The 22,291-nt window shown below is 36.4% G+C and overlaps 1 protein-coding gene across 2 annotated transcripts; it reads right to left on the reverse strand.

The window, feature by feature from the left end:
- Positions 1–8,473: 8,473 nt before the first annotated feature.
- LOC116182768 lies at positions 8,474–21,623 on the reverse strand. 2 transcript variants are annotated; one of them, XM_031503312.1, is made up of 5 exons: positions 21,425–21,623; positions 20,971–21,036; positions 20,578–20,920; positions 9,107–12,634; positions 8,474–9,049 (listed from the first exon to the last, which is right to left on the reverse strand). In XM_031503312.1, the coding sequence occupies exons 2-5, from the start codon at positions 20,971–20,973 to the stop codon at positions 9,009–9,011; spliced, it is 3,915 nt and encodes a 1,304-aa protein (XP_031359172.1). In that variant the 5' UTR covers positions 20,974–21,036; positions 21,425–21,623; the 3' UTR covers positions 8,474–9,008. The 2 variants fall into 2 exon arrangements, with proteins under 2 accessions (XP_031359172.1, XP_031359180.1); XM_031503320.1 differs by lacking the exons at positions 20,578–20,920; positions 20,971–21,036; positions 21,425–21,623 and adding exons at positions 19,608–19,945; positions 20,000–20,063; positions 20,119–20,250.
- Positions 21,624–22,291: the final 668 nt, after the last annotated feature.

A 22,291-nucleotide genomic window follows, 5' to 3' on the forward strand; every position in this document is an offset into this window, starting at 1 on the left:
ACGTCAATTTTAGGTACCGAACACTGTCACAAAATAGCGTCTTATTCAGGTGGTTGGAGAAAAAAAATTTTATTCTTTAAAAGTTGCTTAAAATGGTCTAAAACGTCGAGATTTGATGAAATTTTGAAATGTTCAAAAAACGGCTATCGCAATAGCTACCTAGCACATGCTAGGAAGCTAAAAATAATATATCGATAGTGAAAAAAAAAGTGATATCAATATCCGATTTTTTTGATAATTTTTTTATTGATAAGCAATAGTGAATTTCTATTATCGCTCACATTGTGCAAATGTTTCGGTAAGTGGTAACCTAACCAGTCGCCTACCTATAACGTTCCATGAATATCTTCACTAGATAGTTAGAACGTCAACCAAGGTGCAAATTGAGACATGTATAGTACGTATGACACCTCACAGCACAGTGTTTTTGTAACCTATAAGGATTCAATCTGACAGCGCACTTTGATGACATGACGCAAGGCAGACGTGCTGCCACATTCCTCAGTTGTATTTGAAGACTTGTATCAGTTTGATGATTATCTTATTTATAACGTAAATTTATATAAGATTAATTATATAATGTTGTGGAAGTAAAAACTATTAACGATAAACTAAATTTATAACGGTCCTTAATAAATCAATATTTATCTTTATAATATCCCAGCGCATATGTCGCTATTTATCACTTCGACATCGATATTAGAGACTTAACACAATTCAATTTGCTTATATACCTACCAGAAAAATCTAGAATGCATCTTTCTTTTTTTTTTTCAAGAAATAAAACAAAATTTCCTCTTCAGCGTCATCCAATTCTGATTGACAACTTCATTTGAACCATAATTCCAATGTGGCGGTTGCGAGTAAATAGTTAAAACTGCATCTCAATATGCGGAAAACTACGCAGCAGCACGTGTACGTACACGTCCTGTCTCGCGTGTGAACAATGTATGTTCGAAAAAAACAAAAGGGACTAGAAAAATGTTGGAACACTGAAAAAGAGAAAGCTAAACCTTTCTATTTCCCACATGACAAAATTGTGCAATATTAGCGTTTTGTCAACGTTTAACGGTGACTGGGTAACGTTAGCGTACTATATATTAACATCACCTTGACATCAGGGACGTAACAACAAGGGGTGCAACTGGTGTGGTGCACCAGAGCCCGGAGGTGCCACAACAGTTTATGTATGTTTAAAATATCTCTACATCCCATAGTGAATAGACAAATGAGGTATAAGAAAAAAGAGTTGAAACGATATATATATCATTATTTAATGAAGGTTGGACAAATTCATATTTTGTGCTTCAGCGAACATTGGCTACTTCCAAATGAAGTAGAAGCAACTAATATTCTGAATTTTGAAGTTGGGTCCCACTTCACCCGACGCGTATACAAAAACGGAGGCGTGATTTTATATGTGTACAACAAGGGATAGATTTCCGCAAAAGATGTGACATTGACGAATTATCAGTTGAAAAAGACTGCGAAATAGCTTCTGTGTTTTTGCAAGAATACAACTGTGTTGTTATCGCAATATACAGATCGCCAGCTGGTGACTTAAATTCATTTCTAAACATTTTTAGTATGGTCCTCGATAAGTTGAGCAGTAACAATTTTGACGTTATCATAACAGGTGATTTTAATATCAAATTTAATTCAAAAGATGCCAAATATTTAATCTTTTATAACCTGCTAGTGTCGTTTAACCTTATATCTTTAATAACAATACCAACAAGACTTGAAAACTGTTTAGACAATTTCCTAATTTACAAAAACGCATTTAGTGACCATGAAGTCGTTATTGAACATCCTTTTCTTTCGGATCACAAAGCCATAATACTCTCAGTGAAACTTCAATTGAAACATAGCCGCTCCACACGCAACGCTGTCTATGTGCAACCTATTACGCAAAAAGGGCTGTATGATTTTTATCATAAGATTGAGGCAATTGACTTTGCGTTCGTCAAAAATAAAGCATCAGATATCAATGCCAGATTCGAACAATTCACTTCCTTAATATCAAATTATGCGCAGGAAAGCTTCCCAAGAAAACGCTTAGTGACCCGGAATGATGACATAAAATGGTTCAACAATACACTTCAATTACTTCGTAATAATTTAAACTTTCTCGTCGATGTCTGCAACAACCGCCCAACAGTACAAAATTTGGATCTCTTGAAGCACTACCACAAGGTATATAAAACTGAAATACGAAAAGCCAAGTTGGAGGCTCACAATAAATTCATTCAACGGCACAGTAACAATGCTAAAGCAATATGGAAAGTTATAAACAATAATAGGGACACTAAATCTAGCCAGCTACAACACATACATCATAGTCCAAATGAAATCAACAACTACTTTACCAATATTGCCCAGACAACAGTTGAACTACCAAAAACACAGCGACAGTCAACTATGGCACCTGCTGCATTTAAATATAAAACTACGAGTGTCAATAAACTAAAAATGAATGAGGTTACTTTCAACGATGTTCGAAGTATCATTAAAGGGTTAAAGAATACTACGTCTAAAGACATTTACGGTATTAATTCCGTGTTAGTGAAATCCATCAAAAATATCATTATTATACCTTTAACTCTGCTGGTAAACGAATGTTTGCTACTTGGAGTATTTCCTGACCATTTGAAAATATCCAAAGTTACTCCATTATATAAAAATCAAGGCGATCATCAGGATTTAACTAATTATAGACCAATTTCTATTGTTCCGATCTTTGGAAAAATTCTGGAATTGGTTCTGCAACGTCAAATAAACGCCCACATCGAAAATGAAAAAATACTTACCAATTCCCAGTATGGTTTTAGAAGAAATCGGTCCACTACAAAAGCCATCTTGAAGCTCCAGGAATTCGTATGCGACGCGTTTGAAGATCATGAACTTGTAGCGGCACAATTTTGCGACCTAACAAAGGCGTTTGACTGTGTAGCCCATGATATACTCATCGAGAAATGTCAAATGTATGGCTTCGATAGTACTGGTGTGGCCATTGTACAGTCATACTTATATAATCGTAAGCAAGTGGTAGTCATTAATGATGTACGTTCTGACTCACTTAAAGTTACACGGGGAGTCCCACAAGGTTCCGTATTAGGGCCGACGTTATTTCTACTCTACATAAACGATTTGGTTTGTAAACTGACTGTCTCTAACACAATCTTGTATGCGGACGACACAACTCTGATATCCAAGGAAATTCATCATGAACGTCTGGTCCAAGTAATGGCTTCAACTTTAAAAGACATGGAAGATTGGCTCAATCTAAATAAAATAAAGCTAAATAATTCAAAAACCAAGACCCTCCATTTTCATGTTCGTAACAAAACATTTTTGTCGGATAAATCAGCAACCAATGCTCCGGTCAAATTCCTCGGAGTGTACATAGATGAAAATTTAAACTGGGATAAACAAATGCAATATGTGTCACATAAAATATCGAAGAACATTTATTTAATAAGAAACTTAAAACAATACGTCTCTAACAAAGTGGTCTGGACCTGCTACCATAGTCTGATTGCAACGCACATGTCATATGCGATTACAGCTTGGGGTTTTTCTAGTAATGCCAAATTACTCTTCAAACTTCAACGAAGGATTATTAGAATTATCACTGGCCTCGGGTATACAGAAAACGTACGGCAGAAGTTTATTGAACATAACTTATTGACACTTCCGTGTATTTACATCTACCATGCACTAATACAAGTTAAAACCGACATCGATGCCTATATAACTCAAGAAGAGACACATAACCACAATACCCGTAATAAATATTTATTAAATTTAAAACGTTTACGTCTAAACAAGAGTCGAAACACCATGAACTACTACGGACCTAAAATGTATAATCACCTCTCTCTGTGTCTCAGAATTGCACCTTTGAATGAATTCAAGAAAAAACTCAAACCATGATTAGCAAAGCGTTTTACTCAATTGAAGAATTCATGTCTTTCAATCATTTTAATATGTAATTGTAAGTGTGTTTTTAAATGTTTTTGTTTTGACAAGTGTAAAATACTACCTGTATTACAAACACGAAATACATATTATTATTATTATTATTATTATATAGAAGAGGATTATTTTTAAAGAATTTTTTATAATGATGCAATAAAGTTAGAAAAATATATTTAGCTGGCGGTAGGTACTTAGTCAAATGTTGATGAGGAAGAAGATGGCCGTGGGTATTTGTTTATCATGTAGGAGATACGAGTATAAGTAATTATAACAATAAATTTATGTGCTGCATTTGTATCTGCCCACCAGCAAACTACAGACATCGCCTTCGCAAAGCAAAGTGGTAAAATTCAAAAATTGATGTGCAGTATCACCAACATTGAAATCAATTAAGTGATTTCACTGTATTCCAAATTAGGTAAAAATTTTTTTGATGAACAATAAGTAAATAAAACAAAAATTGCAAAAAAAACGCAGTTGATAAAACTGAACAATTTACGAATCTTTAAAACGTTGTATCTCGGAAACTATAAGACTTACAGAGCCCGTTAAGGGCTTTAATTGTCACAAACAAAAATCGAAAAAATGTGCGGGACAATTTAAAACAAAAAATAGATATCTGATGTAAGGAATGATCATTTTCTGTCTACTAGGGATCGAGCGGCACAGAATTTTTGCTGACATTGCTATGCTCGAAGGCCGATACCGAAAAAATATCGGCGTATCGGCCATTTTCTAAAAATTGAATATTTCAATTTAAGTTGCGAGAAATTGGAACACACCGTCGAATTATATTTTATGTCTTACTATAACCTATCACAGCACATTTTATATCTGTGATACGCGGGCATAAAGTGGTATTATGCCCTAGGGCATTAAATATCACCATAGTAACTCATTTATACTTAATGACAAAACAAATAAGTATTTGCAGGTCATTGAAAATTAGAAACGTCAATTATTAATTGTCCTTATTTCGTATAGTTTCTGGAACTTCTTGCTCATTCACGATGAATTGGATTATTTAAAATTACGTTTGACGTTTGGATGGTTTCACTCACATTATCAAAAACGAACCACGCATACTAGATCAAACATAATGAATTATTTTGTAAACGAATTTTGACGAAGAAAACTATTTGTAAAACATAAAATTGTGTATGTACCACGGGCATAAACTGATGTTTATACTCTCGGGCGAGTAAAAAGCTCTCGGGTCATAGGCCCTCGAGCTTTTTAACTCGTCGCCCTCGAGAATATAAACATCACTATTATGCCCTTAATACATAAATAACTATTTCATGTTTTTTTCAATTAATTTGATTTGCGGAGTGGCCACGTGGGCACGAGTGCGTTTTCGGGGGATAATTTCATTATTTCCGAGAATTTCTTAGAATTTGGACTTTGATTTAATAAATTAATTCAAAATTGGTACGATTGGTAAATTGATTATCTACTATGTAATTAGGTTAATCCGTGGGTAGATTAAGTTCATTAGCGATTTGATTTCTAAGAATTTCCTCTAAATAGGCTGATTCGCGGATTAATCAATTCGATTCGTAGTTTAGTATAATTAGCGGTCCAATTAATTTTATTCATGGATCGATTAATTTAATTCGCAGATTGATTAATTAAATAATTAAACTACCAATCAAACTGATTAATCCGCGAATCAAACTAGTTAGAGAAAATTCCAGGTTTTCCTGATTATCCCGGTCATACCATAATTATATGAATATGTCTTAGCAATTGGCGTCCGATATTAATATCGGTATCGGTCGATCCCTAGTACTGTGCGATTAAAAATGAGTTGCTGTCAAGTCTCCTTTGGAACTTTTGTTTACATGGGAAATCATATTTAACTTGTGCTTTTCCAAAGGCGACTGGACAGCAACTAATTTTTGATCGCCCGTTACTATATACGAGGTGTGGCAACTAAATTCCGAGAATTTTGCTTTGGCGTGCGAACCGGCAACACTGCATGACTGGCGCACATGCGCCTGGCTAGATCAATTCACCCGCTCTGTCGTACTGAAGATTTCAAGTTGATCGGACGTGTAGGCTGTTCTTCGAAGACAAGTTTTTTAACTCGGTTGCAGTAATGACCGACTCAATTTTTAAGCAACGCACTGTAATCTAATTTTTTGTCAAAAACCTGCAGAAAACGAAAACTACGGCAGGTGTATGGAGACGAGTGTCTGTCACAACCACGTGTTTTTGAATGGGAAAACGGTTCAAAATCGTTGGATGACGATCCACGGCCAGGGGCGCCGCCAATTCTCACACGCACAGACGCAAATGTCGACCGGTATTCGCAAGCTAGTCCTGTCTGACCGCCGCCTAACCCTTTGTGCGTTATCATACGAGTTAAATATAAATAATGACACCAATTCGGCAGATGTTACATGAAGATTTAGGCATGCGGAAGCTGTACGCGAAAATGGTGCCCAAAATTGTCACAATCCAAAAAAAACAAATGCGAATATTTGGCCAAAAAAAATCCCAACATTACCGCATCCACCCTACAGCCCCGACTTGATCCCCTGTGACTTCTTCTTGTTCCCTAAAATGAAGAGTCACCTCAAAGGAACCCACCATGGCAGTGTAGCGGCCGTCCAGGAGGCTACGACCGTTGTCTTGAAAGGTCTAACTTTGGAGGACTATCAAGGGTGCTTCCAATCATGGGAGAAACGTTGGAAACGCTGTTCTGAGTTGGGAGGTGACTACTGTGAAGGGAGTTAATAAAGTTTTGTTGCTCACTTAATTTGCTTGTGTTTTATTTAGAAATTATCGGAATTTAATTGCCACACCTCGTATACTGGGTGAATATATCGCCAAACTCACATAGAGAATTAACATGGGAAAAAGGTTTTTTGTAGATAGTTGCTCCCCATGTTAACTTAAAGGGTTATAAGCATATGACACCAATGAAAAGATTTTTTTTCTCATCTAATGATATACGAATTAGTTTATTTTCAGGTGTATTTCTCATTATTTTATCAAAAATGCAATAGCAAAATCATGTTAAGCCATGACTAGTAAAACAAAAAGCAGATTCAAACGTCGAAATCAATATCAGTTTATGACAACTGGCATTAATTTTTTTTGTAAAACTGAAGAAAAAGTATTTATAATAAACAACGTTTACAGCGCAAATATTTACTCTATAGCGCGTTCGCACGCATCTGAAGGTGCGGACGCGATATAGTACGCTATATTTTATTTCCGTGGATTTTAATGAGCGTCCCATTCCATGAAAACCTTAGAAAATTTCCAATTGGATCATAACTATATGGCTTAACATGCGATTTTGCTAATTGGATTTATTGCCGAATTTTTGCTAAAATAGTGAGAAATACACCTGAAAATAAACTAATTCGTATATCATTATAGATGAGAAAAAAATCTTTTGATTGCTGTCATTTTTATAACCCTCTAAGCATGGGGAGCAACGATCTGCAAAAATCGTCTTTCCCATGTTCAGTTTTAAAATATTCACCCGACACTCGGTATGTTAAAGTTGACTTTTTTTAATGATGCTGAGGGGGCCTGTTCGTTTGGTGTTGCACCAGGGCCCGCGCCTCACTTGTTACGTCCCTGCCTCGACTGCGAATGTCCGCCTTCATAAATCCGGGAAATCCCCTTCACCAAGTCCACAACTGTTACGTTGGGAAATCCCAAGACCACGACTTTGGTTCAAAACTCAAGGTCATGGCCTTCGGACAAAATCTAAGACCATGACCTTGTGACGTCACAAAGTAGTGGGGATGAGATGCCTGGAATCTATTTTAAACAATAGTAGCCGGAATCCAAGTTCTTTCTTTTCCAAAACCCCTCACGAACACGTCCTGTTTCTCAAGCAAGTCTTTGTACAAATACCTGCATCAAACGGCAAGACCAATATTCCCGATACTACTACAACCATCTACAATTTAAGTTTTAATATTAAAAATTGTTGTTAATCTGCATATTTATTTAGTAGTAGCTGTAATTAAAACTACTCCTAGATTTCAATCTTTTTTCTTTTCAGTTATAGCAATTTGTACTTGTATGTATTATTAGTGTGAAAGTATGTTTATTATGTGCAAAGTTAAAAAATTGACCACATTTATAGCTTTTGCAAGTGATAGGGACGTCTTTGTTTGTTCCTACTTATTCAGGAGGTGCGTCAAAAACACACATACCATTATGTAATCCACCAGATGCGATGGTACGAAACATAAACGATTACAATGAAATGAGTAATCTTTTTATGGTAAGATCATTGCAAATTTGAAATTTATTAGAAAAATTATAACAATTCTAGGAAATTCCATTATAGAGGTAAAAGAACTGGACATGCAAAAATAGTGAGGGATTTCTATTTAACAATATATAGCTTATAATTCGTCAACCATTCCACAAATCTACATAAAGAACAATACAAATTATTGTATTTTACGCAAAAAAACAAGAAACATCCTACAAGGCTTCATCATATAAATAAAACAAAAATTAAGCTACAACATAAACAATATATCAACAATTTCACAGTTATCCATAATAAAAAAATATACATTAAAAATAAAATATTTAATGTTTATCCACGTAAAATGCAAATAATATTAATAATAATGAATGTCTATATAATTACTGTATATGTAAAATACAAATACTATTTACATCTATATGTATGTATGTGCATGAATATGTATAGATATACCTACATACATACATGTGTGTACATATATACATACATCTACAAACATAAAACACATACAAATGCTTACACATTTCACATGGCTCAAAAATTATATATTTACAGCATGAGAGGTTGATTACATGTGCCAGCATGTGTATGCGACAACACAGCTATTTACAATTATCTAGCTATGTACAATATATCACAATCTATACATTTTAAGCGGGCTCCTTTTGTACTATTGCCGCGAGTATTCAAGGCTGCACTCCTGTGTGAGTTACGTATATAGGCGCAGCAACTCTGGGTTTGAATGAGGGCTGCAGCATGTACAGCCTACAAGGCAATGTCACTTCACGTCTTTTCTCCGCTTACCCTCTCCTTCCGATACTGAAATTCGAACTTTGTTATTATAGCCTCTAAAACACTCTTTCGACGATGACTTACCTGAACTACGAGTTTTGCGCCTTACATTATTAATTACAGATTGTGTTTTGTCCCCTTTGCTCCGTGTGTTTAATGCCGGGGTCGTTCGAATGGAACTCCTCGTCTTAACTGGGGCGGCTTTCACGATTCCTCCAGCGATTGCGGTCGTTTTAAACTTAGTTCTGGCACTGTTTATACTATTCTTTCGTACCTTACCGGCAATCTCAATTAATGGCTCATCGCTATCTGAACTATCGTCGAGCAACGTATTCTTTCTAACAGTTTTACTCACGTCGACGCCCACGCACGGTTTAACTAGTTCCGAGACATTCTCGGAACACTTCCTCAATTTTTTATTGCGCATTTCGTCAACGCTGTTAGTAGAACTCTCCGACTCGTGCCTGTTACGCTTCGCTACGTTGATTCGAGGTGGTTTCGAGGCTATGGGCGAATTAAGTTCGGGGCTACTCAACTTGGATGAGGCACGTGTGCGTAGCGATCTCGTCACGGGGCTCGACGAACTAGTCGTTTGGTTATCGGGAATTTCGATAAGCAACTGTTCTAGCAGACTCTTACTTTTGATCAACGCCGGGCACGAATTACTGTCAGAGTCCGACAAACTGGGACTCTCGGAGCTACGACTTTTATCGGGATTGGAATATGTGTACAAAGGGGGCGATAATCTAATTGGTCTAGGATCTAAATCTTCAACGGATTCAGATGGTTTAATTGGAACTAAAGTCACTTCGACTTGCGGTAGTTGATCTTTTAAAACCGGAGAGGCGAGCGTTGTTAAACTAACGGTACCCTGTTTTAAACTGTCCTGGAGCGCAGAGGTGAGACCGCAACACTGTTCCATTTTAATACTTCCGCCGTGCTGATTTTCGTTCGGGTCCTCTCCGTTTAGACCTTCCATTTTTGCTAACTGTGCCTCGATATCAAGGATGCTAGGCACTTGAGGTTTTGTTTTCAGCGTGTCCGGAATGTCGGTATGCGGACTTTGGCTAGCTTGATTAGGTGATTTTTCACTAAGCGCGTCCATACTCTCAATTCCGCTATCTTCACCTTGACCACCGGAATTCGGAGACCGACTCGCTTGTTTCTCATTTATATCAGTCTTACAGTCTGGTAAAGGGGGCTTACTTAATTCCGGCGGTTTTTCCGGTATCGAAATTTTTTCCGTTAGAGATTGGACAAGTTCGCTCTTACTTGGCTGAAAAATCTTATTATCTAAACTTTGTACATTTTCCGTCCTGTGGGGCGGCCTCGGTACACCCGTTTCGGAGTCTTCTAACAACCTCTGTTTAAACTTTGCTTCCATATCAATTTCCCCCGTTGGTAATGATATCTGCTTCGTTACCTTCTCCGGGAGATTTTTTACAAAATTTTTACTCCTGTTTATTTCTTTCACTTTACACACGTCTTTGCATTTCACCTTCTCTTTTCTCGGCTTTTGCATGGGAAGTGTAGCCACGGTACCGATGTTTGTAGAACCCAAAACAAACAACTGAGAATCGGTGTCTACCGGGTCAGTATGGCTTAACCGTCTCTTCTTGTCATTGGGTAAGATTCCATTGCAGTCCGCGTACGGTTTCACAGAATGAGCTACTTCGGGATCGCTACCCCTTCGCTCTTTTAAATGCGGAAGTCTTCCGATCTCCTTGTCCAGTAAGTGACCGCCCGCCATTAAAGTTTGTTCTCTGTGTTCGTTAACAGACCTCATCTTCTTCAATTTACGCGATTCAGTTCCACAGTTTTTTGTATAATCAACAGGAAGTAACGAACTCGTATTGCCTTCCGACTGGTCACCTGGCAATGGAGAGGGAGAGGTGGAGTTTTTTTTAAATTTTGGGTCTTGAATTTTCCTAACCTTAGACTTGGAGGCACTATCTTCCGAACTACTCTTAAGCTTCTTTCTGTTATTTATCACCGCGTGGTTACGTCCCCGTAAGGAGATGTGTAAAGGCGGAACCCTCAATTCTTCACCGGGTACGACGGTTGGAGTCTTGATAAAACTCAAATCCACTTTGTACGCCGAATTAATCGGCTCCGACTTCTCCAATTTCAACCTCAATTTAATTTTCTCCGGCTTTAAGCTTGGAGAATCGCCTGTCCTTTCGCGATTCCTATTCTTCATGCGAGAGTTCTTGCTGCTATCGCTGTGATTCGATCTGCTCTCGCTGTCACTCTGATCGGATGTATCGTGACGACTCATAGAATTTGTATCCTCATCAGACCCGCTCGTCGGTGACGGTAAGCCAGTAAAAATATCATTGTGTTCGTTAGTTTCGGTATCGCTGCTAATATGCGGTTCCATTTCCCCAGTTAAAGGATTGATCAGGTAATTGCAGTTTTTTGTCAAATTGCCGCTCAACTCGTCGGGCAAACTCGGAGAATTTCGTACCATTTCATTCTCGAGACTGGGCAAAATTTGATCTAAATCCGTTTCCTTTAGCTCTGTTAGTGCCGATGGCAGGTCGAGAAGCTGCGGCATCGGTTGAGCGATCGGTTCAAATTGTAAAGGATAGGGCGGCGGACAAGGTCGATATTGCGGTACGGTTCTCATTGTGGCATTATTGGGTATCGGCGGGTAGGTTATTTGGGAAATCTTGCAAGGATCTGGCATGTTTGGATTAAACATTGGTAAATTGGTAGTGGTGGTTGACCTGACCGTTTTAGCGACGCAGTTGTTTATTATTTCCGGCTCACTGGAACTCGGCACTGTAGACTTCTGCATATTTGGGTGAGGTACCATATTCATTTTAAAGGTGGCGTTGGTCGGTGTTAATGATGTTGTGGTAGCACTCTGTATCGTAGTTGGTAAACGGCTATTTTGTGTAATGTTTGGGTATGATAGGGTATTGCACTGAGTTTTAGAAGCTGATAATGTAGGACGCATAACAGGCGGTGTATAACCGGAAGCAGCTGCAGTATGAAGAATTGGTAATGATGGCGATGATGTAATAACGCTGTTGGTTTTAACTATTGTAGCCGGAATGGATTTCTGAAGAAATTTTCCGGGCGAAGAAGGTACTTTCACTGATGTGGTCTCTTGGTTAGTCAAAGAAATTGGTGGTTTGTAGTTGGAGGTAGAAGCGATACTTCCGTTTGCCTGAATTGAACTACTGCCTATACTTGGAACATTTTCTGGCTCTATTTTACAAGATTTCAAGCTATTGCCCTCATTTTGCAACAAGTTCACCAATAATGGACTAGAAATAGTGATAGGCGGTTGCTTTCCAGGATACGGCGGAGGCGGCGGTGGTATGTAATTTGCGGCTATAGGTAAATTATCTCTACTATGTATGGCCTGATTCATGCTTGTAAAAGGAAATGGACCAGTATACGTTCTTGCACTTGAAAGAGAATTGGATGCCAAATTTTGCGAGGGCACTTTTGGAACTACAGTATCCGTGGGGCACAGTACATTTGGTGAACGAAATTGGATTTTATCTGCCGAAGTAGGAACCTCTGGTGTTGATACAGGTATTTCCTCCACCATGTTTCGTACGGGCGTATTCGTACTAGTACTTGGTGTGTTGCTTCCATCTGAAACAAAATTTCCGTTTACACAAAAATAAACTTTCAGTTTGTTGAGTGAATGCATCTTTCCAACAAACAAGAGACTTTGTACTAATTTGTAATCATAAGAATAAACGTACTTTTGACTATGTCGCTTAAATTTACAAGTTGTTAGAAAAGGATGGCTAGTATTGGTGTTAACCTCTCAGGCTCACACGCATATTAAGAAAACTGTGATTCACCTTCGAATGACATTGTCTGAATCTGAATCTTAAACCTACCCAATTACGAAAAATTAAAAAACAAATTAAAAAAATCTGATGTGCCACTAGTAGTCCAGGCCCTAGAGCTCAAAACAGGGACCTTGCAAATTTTTGAGACAAAGAACCAAGATGCAAGGTTTTCTGGGTCGCTGAATCCGAATTTGACATTTGCACAAAAATGAAGCCGCCATCTTGGAAAAATGGCGGAAAATCGGCGTTTTTTCCACAAAACCCGAATTAACTCATTTGGTATCGGTTTTTTGTCGAAAAAACCTCAGTAATAAATTAAAGTACATCAAATTTCCTTTGAGATGAGCCCTTGTTGATCAAAAACCGGATAAAAACTTACGCCACTGCAGTGCGACGAATTTCGGCCCAAAAATGACGTTTTCTATAAAATCAAAAATTTGCTGAATTTTGCAGTCCTCCACTTTAATCGCATTCACGGGGTAATGAGTATCAAGATCATACCTAAGTTTTAACATTTTTATTCATAATTTACATGATTTCTGCATTGAATGATTCAAAAGGCCTTACTCATTAAAACCCCCGCCGCCCAGGTTGTGTCAACTCAAACTCTTAGACCTTTTTTTTGTCGCAAAATGATGATTGTAGAGTGACTGAATTGACGCAACCTAAGCCGAATCCATCCACGACGTTGGTGTGTTGTAGTGGCTGCTCTTTATCTTTATCTCTTCCGACTTGATGGACCGGGTTGATCAAACACCTCGGGTTCTGTCGCATCAGATGAAATTTCTGGGCCTTGGACAGCTGCACGATCCTCTTTGAGCGTTTTGGAGACGCTGGGATTTCTGAACTTGATTTCAGATTCACTGGATCCTAATTCTGATTCAGTTTCAAAAGGGCTGTCTGTTGAGGTATTGATGTATCATCTTCATCGCTAGACGCCTCATCGTCGTCTTCTGTAAAACTAGTCAATTCACCATCATCGTCGTCAACTCCGTCCTCTTCCTCCATTAAGGCCAGCGTGTCACCTGGGATATTTTCACAGGAGCCATGACAGTTGGCGCAAACAAGAGAGCATTGCAGCCCTGCCTTTCTACAACCACACGCTCTGCCACATCCCTTTTTACATTTGCATGAAATTTTGTTTAAGATCTTTTCCGGGGCAGAGTTTTGCAAGGCGGTAATTGGTATGAGGCCATTTTTGCTCTGCTTCCAACCCCAATCAAGAGCGTTTTTTTTTATTCCACGCCACTGCTGGATCTGATGATAGGCCCCAAATGAAGATTTTTGATTGGGCAGCAGGACGTTATGTTCTATCAACAGGAAAATCCGACAGCAAAATTTGACGGCAATACACGAAAAACAATTTTTTGGCTACATTCCAAACCACGTATCCTGGATGAACTGTTCGATGGAGAAACACGGTTTTGAACGGTAGCAAAAAAGTTGGTTCTCTTTCGTTAAATGCTGCCCAATTATGCATTTGAATAACGAATGTTGAGTTTCTGACGAAACAGCCAATAAGGGTATAAAAAATAAAAAAACCACAATTTCGTCGCACTGTAGTGGCGTTAGTTTTTATCCGATTTTCATCATCAAGGGCTTATCTCAAAGGAAATTTTATGTACTTTAATTTATTACTGATGTTTCTTCGCCAAAAAACCGATACCAAATGAGTTATTTCGCGTTTTGTGCAAAAACCGCCGATTTTCCGCCATTTTTCCAAGATGGCTGCTCCCGCGTCATTTTTGTGCAAATGTCAAATTCGGATTCAGCGACCCAAAATACATAAGCCCTGCATCATGGTTCTTTGTCTCAGAAATTTGCAAGGTCAAACCCTCTGGGGCCTGGACTATAGACTTAAGCGCATTTTTGATGTGGCAGATCAGTAGCGTTTAGACTAAAGTAAGAATAATCTGATTCTACCGTGTGTTCTATTTTGGTTGAAACTGCAGTGTATCTCAGCTGTTTTCGCGACCATATGTCACTTTTTTGTGAAACTTTTTATGCCACAAAACAAAATCAATCTAGTTACATTTGTTACTGAGATACAGGGTGAACAAGAAAAGTTTAACTGTTTATTTTAAATGTTCTTATGTAGAATCCAGTGGCGTAGTCAATAACACTTTTTGGACCACTGTTTGTGCCATTTGACCCAATGTTGGTATTTTTTAAAATGCAACACGCTATATTTTTAACGTCAATATTTTTCAAAAATTTCAAATGATACGTTTCTACCATCAGCCATTTTTATTGATTATCGGCTACCATGGACACAATGAACGAAACAAAACCTCCATGAATCCATGGCCTAATATTTAAAAACCGTAATAAATAAAGTGTTTATTTTTGGTTCATGGATAAAATTAGGTAGCTAAGTTTCTGCCTTGAAGCTACCTGCATTGTTACAAAGACCATAGCTCTGAACATATTTAGTTCTGTTTTAGAAATTGGAATGTCCTATGACATCAGCATGGTATCTTATTGCACTTAAAATCCAATTAAGGAGGTGTTAGTTGGATCACAATTATTGGAGTTGGGATGCGTCCAATTAAGTAAGCTAATTAATTATTGACATTTTAGCGAGTTTGAGAATACCCGTCCGATTGAGCTGGGCCTTATCTTAAACGAAGCGCTCTTAAAAAACTTGAATTTTGACACTGGTCCCGTATTTTTAGCACATCTGGGAAAGAAATTATTGATCAAAGAAGATGCCGTTTTTGGATGTAGATAACTGAAACCGTCTGTTTTTACATGTTTTATTAAGGTTTTGGTATACCCGCAAATTTAAAAATAAATTTCAACATTTCTGTTATTAGTAACAATAGCCACGACTTTTGTTGTTTTATGAATTGCTACTAATAACAGAAATGTAGAAATTTGTTTTTAAATTTGCGGGTATACCAACAGCTTAATAAACCCATAAAGAGCGTTTAAAAAAAGCGACAGAACACCTCGGTGTGACCCCACGGAGTCATTGAATTTGACCCATTTTCAATTTGCTTGTTACATGTGGTATATACAGGGCGAGTTTTTTTTCATTTTAAGCATTGGGATCTCGGAAACCATATGACATACGGAGTCGGTTAAATGAGGAAGGAGTTGTCGTTTTAAGAGCTTATTTAAGATATGCTTTTGTTTTTTGAAAAAAATCCACAGTTCACTAGATATGAGCGAAAAACAGATTTAGTGATTTTTCATTTAACTGTTGTAGAATCGTTATTATTAGAAATACAACAAGATGACACGGATAAAAGTTTTAGACATTTTAATGTTTAACATGATGAACATACTAATTTATTTTTAGATCTTACAATTTTTGAGTTATAATACAAAGTTTAATTTTTTTTAATGGTAGTCATGGCTTTAACATTTTTAAAAAGGACAAATTTTTCTCTTTATAACGATACAAGGCTTGCTAAATGTACTTTAATAAATAAACGCCCTGCAGTAATTTTCGTATTATCTTCATTTTCTATCAAATGAATTTCAAGATATGTAGGATCGGTTAGATTTGGAAACACGACGTAATTTACGCTGGTTTCAACACAACGGTGCCCCGCCGCACAACTAACTGCAAGTTAAATATTATAATAGACAGTAATTAAGAGAACAAAAATGTTTCCCATGCCAAAATCTGTTTTTACTACTCTTAATAATACAAACAGTTCTATATCATGTTTATTTGTCAAAGTAAGTACAATGATCCTAATATCATTGTAAAATGATCCTTAGGTATATCATTGTAAACAGAAAAAAATGCACTTTTTAAAAATGTCACAGCCAACTATGATTACCATTTAAAAAAATGTAAGTTTGCGTTATAACTCGAAAATTATAAAAGAAGAATAAATATTAATAAATGTACCTTATTAAGCGAAAAAAATCTACAATTTTTGTTCTTTGCATATTTGTGTATTTCTAATACTAACGATTCTACAACAGGTAAATGAAAAATCACTAAATCGGTTTAGCTCATATCTAGTAAACTGTGGATTTTTTTCAAAAAACAAAAGCATATCTTGAATAAGCTCTTAAAACTACAACTTACTTACGGTTTTGGAGATCCTAATGCTTAAAATGAAAAAAAACTCACCCTGTATGTTAACTGTGCAAAGTTTGAACCAAATCAGTCCAATCGTTTGATAGTTATCGTGTTCACGGACAGAAGGACACCATCGACTCCTCATTAAAGCTTGCATCGCTTTGCTTTGCCGCTTAATAAAACATGTAAAAACAGTTTTGTATGCACCTTTTAATTCTGAACAACTTTAAACTCTACAGATTTTTCTGTAAAATGTACAGGAGGGCAGAATATTGCATAAAACTAATTTCCCATGTTAAATCCCTATGTTCCTACTTACCGTGCACCACCCGGTATAGGCCACGTGTACCAAGCCTATTGAAAATGAGTCAAATCCAATGACCCCGTAGGATCACACCGAGGTGCTATGCCGCTATTTAGATCAGCTTTAGGTCATTTCTGTAATATACAGGATGTCCCACAACGAAAGCCGGCTACCTACATCTCCAAAAGGAGAGCTAGGAATATTTTGAAAATTTGATACCATACTAATATGCATAAAAGGAATTTGTGTAAATTATATTCAAGTTGATGTCAACTTGCTCATTTTAAATGGAACGCCTTATAAGTATACAGGGTGAGTTTTTTCCAATGTTTAGTATGGGAAACTTGGAAACTACCAGGGATAGAAAGGCGATTAAATGGGGAAAGAATTGCGATTTTACCAGCTCAATTTAATGACGTTTTCGATTTTTGAACAATGCATGGATAACTAGATATCTCAAAAAATTGTTTTTTGGTTTTTTGTTTGGTGCCACTAGTTCTATTATCGACTTTAAAAAAAATGTGCAAAGGAAACGCTGTAAATAAATATCTGCTCAATAATACAGTCTAATCAAATTTTTCTAGCTTGAGCTAGGTGGTTATTGCGAATACCTGTCAACGTTTCATCAAATGTCGACGTTTTAGATCATTTTAAGCAACAGTTAAAAAATAATTTTTTTCCCGTCTGTATGTACAGTGTGTTCACAGATTGAGTATATAAGTGGCATTTGACAATTTTTTTAGAGTTGGATTTTCATGTTCTGAAGATCGCTCCTGCGTCAAACTAAGATATTAAAAAAATGAAATCAAATAATATACAATACAGGGTGATTTTTGTCGAATTTTAAAAATTAGTCAAGAATAAACTGTCTTTATTTTAAGATATACAACACAAATGTAACACTATCAATTTTCATACGAATCAGCCTACTTGTATTTTTTTATCACTATACGTTTGAGCTCATGTTTGTAACAAAAATCAAAGCAGACTGATTTGTATGAAAATTGAAAGTCTTCCTAAACAACTTTTTTAATACATTTGTGTTATATCTGCTAAAATAAAGACAGTTTGCTCTTGACTAATTTTTACAATTCGACAAAAAACCATCCTGTACCTATATTAATTGATTTGGCTCATTTTTTGATAGTTTGACTCAAACTCCAACTCTAAAAAAATTGTCATATACACCTTATACGCACACAATCCGCGACCACACTGTATATACGTACATACACACAGCAACGTTCCCAGATAATCGTTTGATAGATTTTTTTAAATTTCGGATATGTATATTAGGCGTACCGAAACGCAAAAATAACGGGTCGGATATTTGGACATTTTTTTAATTAAATTATATGAACGACTTTCTTTTTCTGTGAACAACCTTTAAAAACTATAGCTTTTATTACAAAAAAAACGGCGAAAAACTAAAATTTTTCTTCGCCAAAACGGATATTTTGATTTCGTTAAAATTTTGGCAGTGTACATTAGGCATAGAGGAAGCAAAAGCTCCTTCTCACGAGGCGTTTTTAAAGCGCTGTAGTGTGGCGTTCACACAGAGCGGCGCTGTGGCGCGTATGCGTGATTTGTTGTGGACTTCCGCTACACAAACGCGCGTTGCTTGTAGCGCGACCCCTTCACACGGCGACAATTTTTTGGGTGTGCAAAGTTGCAAAATATTCACGATTTTCGAAAAATATCACCTCCTTTCCAGGGGGATAAAACCTCTTTTTTTTTTGCATCGTACAACGCTGCACGAGGTTGCATAATTTTCGTAAAACTCATCAAAAATAAACAAATTTCGAGAAAATCGCCAAAAACTCCACTCCCTGACCCCAACGCACGCGCACGGTACAGTTTATTGTGTTTTAGACACTGCATGATTGTCAGATGTTTATTGCTACTCGCTTTTGGTTGCCATATGCTAGCTGGTAATGAATTCAGAGTAGATAATGTGTTTTATAAAGTTTTCCATTGTTGTATTTATTAGTTGTAATGTAATATTGGAAAAAGTTACCTTGTGGTGGTTGCTAATATATAATTTATTTATTTTATTTTTCTTTGTTTTTATTTTCTATGCGATTTTGGTTATAGCTCATAATAAAAAATATAAACAAATAAATTATATATTAGCATCAACCGCAAGCTAACTTTTTTCAATATCAGATAATGCAATGTGTTCCCATTGGAGGAAGTTTGAATTAATGTTCACTTAGACTTTTTTTAACAAGTCATTTGAATTAATTTGCGAATTAACCATTTGGACCAATGGACGATTGATTGTCAGTATCCGCCATCTTGAGTTTCATTTTGACGAGTAAATCATAACTTTGATATTTATTGAGGTATTTAATTTTGTGTAAATCAGCAATTTTTAATTTTTTTTTAAAATAACTGTTTATGACGTTCGATTTTACTTACTCAATTAAAATGCTTGTTGTCACCGACTCTCAAATGGCAACATCTTGAAGACATAATTATAAAGATTTTTTTAAAATCTTTCACCTTTAGAGGGTGTTCCTGTAAAGCTGAGATTTCCAATTTTTTCAGCACCCTGTATTTCTGTCTTACAATATTTTTTATTATTTTTTTGCATATATTTTGGGCGAAATATTTCCACAAATAAACTTGTTATAGCTTGAGGTGTTGTCCTCGATATAGTTGGTTAAGATAGCAACAATTAACAATCTCAATGGATGATAACAGGAAATAAATAGCAAAAATCCTAGGTTTGCCTAAATAACGCCAATGTGCAAAGTCTGAAAATGTAGAATAGGTAGATTAAATCTTTATTAAAGGAAAACAAAACAAACATTATGTACTTTCTGCCACCTGTGCCATGATGGCGCTCCTATCTCCTTGGTTTGGGAATGTAAGCTAATGTAAATGTATAGTATATAAAATTGGTAGAGCTGTTCTACAGCTGATATACCTATCTTGTTTTGCATAAAAATGTGCCGCCATTATAGGTATAGGAATATTTGCCATTTTCTATTATTCCATTTCGTAACAAAATTTCCTAAACTATTTAGGATTCTGTTGAAAATATCCTGTATATTACTAAAAAAAATTGAACTTTAGATGGCTTGATTTCATACCAATTTTAATATCACGTTATCCCTCGCGTTATCCTGTTGAAAATGAATAACAAATCTGATTGTTATTTTTATCCCCTTCTATTGCTACTTTACACAACAATTGTATTTTCAAGCATCGTATGTGAAAGCAAGAGATTGTGTTGCGTAATCGAAAATACATACAATAGGTACACTTTTTGAACGTTGAAACGGAATCCCGAGTACACTTCCATATCTCTTGTTAGTGTCAGACCATCTCACGATCGCAAAATAAGAAAGCGATAAAAACGAAATTCTAAATAACAGACACATACCTTCGGTCGTTCTCAAGATAACCTCTTGAGGTTCGGGGCCGGCTAAACGAAGCGAAATCACTTGATCACCTTCAACTTGAACACTGAGTATTCCCAACGCGCGAAGTTGTTGAGAACCTTCACTTGCGAGATGTCTCAGCCGAATAGCTGCTTCGCGAGGGATCGACAGCGTTACCCTTACAGAATTCCAGGGCTCCAGTTTGCAAACGTATACCTTTCCACCTAATATATCTTGAAGACTACCCAAGACTCGATCTAGTCGCTTCGAAAAGGTCGGATCACAGAGATCTCCTTCGCATGTCACTACTGTTGTTACACTATAGCCATCGCTATCTGCTGCCATCTAAAAGTGGCAATTAGAAGGCAAAAAATAGTAATTGCGTCTCAACGTACCATTCTACCATCTTAAGGATCGCCAAAATCCATCAAATTTACAAAATATTTTACACCAAGAAGAAACTGCAACAAATGGACATACTGAAGAAATACAACTTTTTAACATTTTTTTAATGGAATCACACGGGAAAATTTCTTAATTAATAATATTTGTAAAATTTAAGGTTCTTGCATAATTTGTTTACACTCTTAAGAAAATAATTCAATCCTAATGGCAAGGAAAAGATGGGTTCTGCTACTGGTTGCAGCCATCTTGTATGCGAGACGGGGGAGTGTATATTTCCATGTGCCTTTTGTCAAATACTTTTTAAAGCACAATTATTTCGTGATAAGACGGCATGTAATAAACACTACGACGTTTTTACTTTAAATTCGTTCGAAAGAGCGTAAGCAAGAACGTTAAAAAAGTACAATTATGGAAATTGATTTGCTTTAGGCACACATTACATACCCCATATTTAGTGACACACTTTTTAAATAATCCGACACAGTATGAAGGTGCACAAACACTTGCACTTAACAAACCAATCCTCAGGACACTAATAAAATATATGCGATTTTTGAAAAGCTCGTCAAATCGTCCATAATTTTGTTACAAAAATTTATACGCTATGAACAATAACAACTAAACGCCATTCGAAATGCGCATACGAATGCGCGGTAGTACTAAAATGATGATTACCTAAAATCTAAAATTTTACAGAAATTCTATGAAAATTGCAAAATTATAATTTCTCCTATCGTTTTATCATAAACAAATGTATTGTTTTAATTGATTAACTGGATTAAAGTCGTCCACGTGCAAACGCTACCAGTTATTAATTTCAATAACTTTAAGTACTTAGGTATACCTATAGGTATTGTAGAAGTGCAAGAAAACTTAAAATCCTTAGGTACATATTTCAGTCCAATTTTATAATGTCTTGGTCGGAACATGGTGATTCCTCCGACCATTCACCAAAACTACTGCCCCTACATGCTACGAGTTTAAAGTCGACTTGGTCAAACATTTATCATAAAATCACTTCGCAGAAGACAAGGTCTCGCAGATTTAATTGTTCGTTCTACATTTTATGGTTTCAATCTATTTGAAGACCCAAAATTCAACCCATTGATGTTGAAGATCTTACTATAGTGGTACAACATAACAAACGAAACAAGTTCATATAATCTTCGAAAAGCATGATTTACCTATTTGTATTTAGAGCACATTTTGGTTCTCATATTTTGAGCATTTAACTGCCTATTTGAATCACTCACGAATGTATGTGACATTCTTCGCAAGCAATTTAGCTTTCACGTTAATTTTTATAATTAG

This window comes from Photinus pyralis, unplaced genomic scaffold, assembly GCF_008802855.1.
Source record: "Photinus pyralis isolate 1611_PpyrPB1 unplaced genomic scaffold, Ppyr1.3 Ppyr1.4_LG1, whole genome shotgun sequence".
Taxonomy (NCBI): Eukaryota; Metazoa; Arthropoda; class Insecta; order Coleoptera; family Lampyridae; genus Photinus; species Photinus pyralis.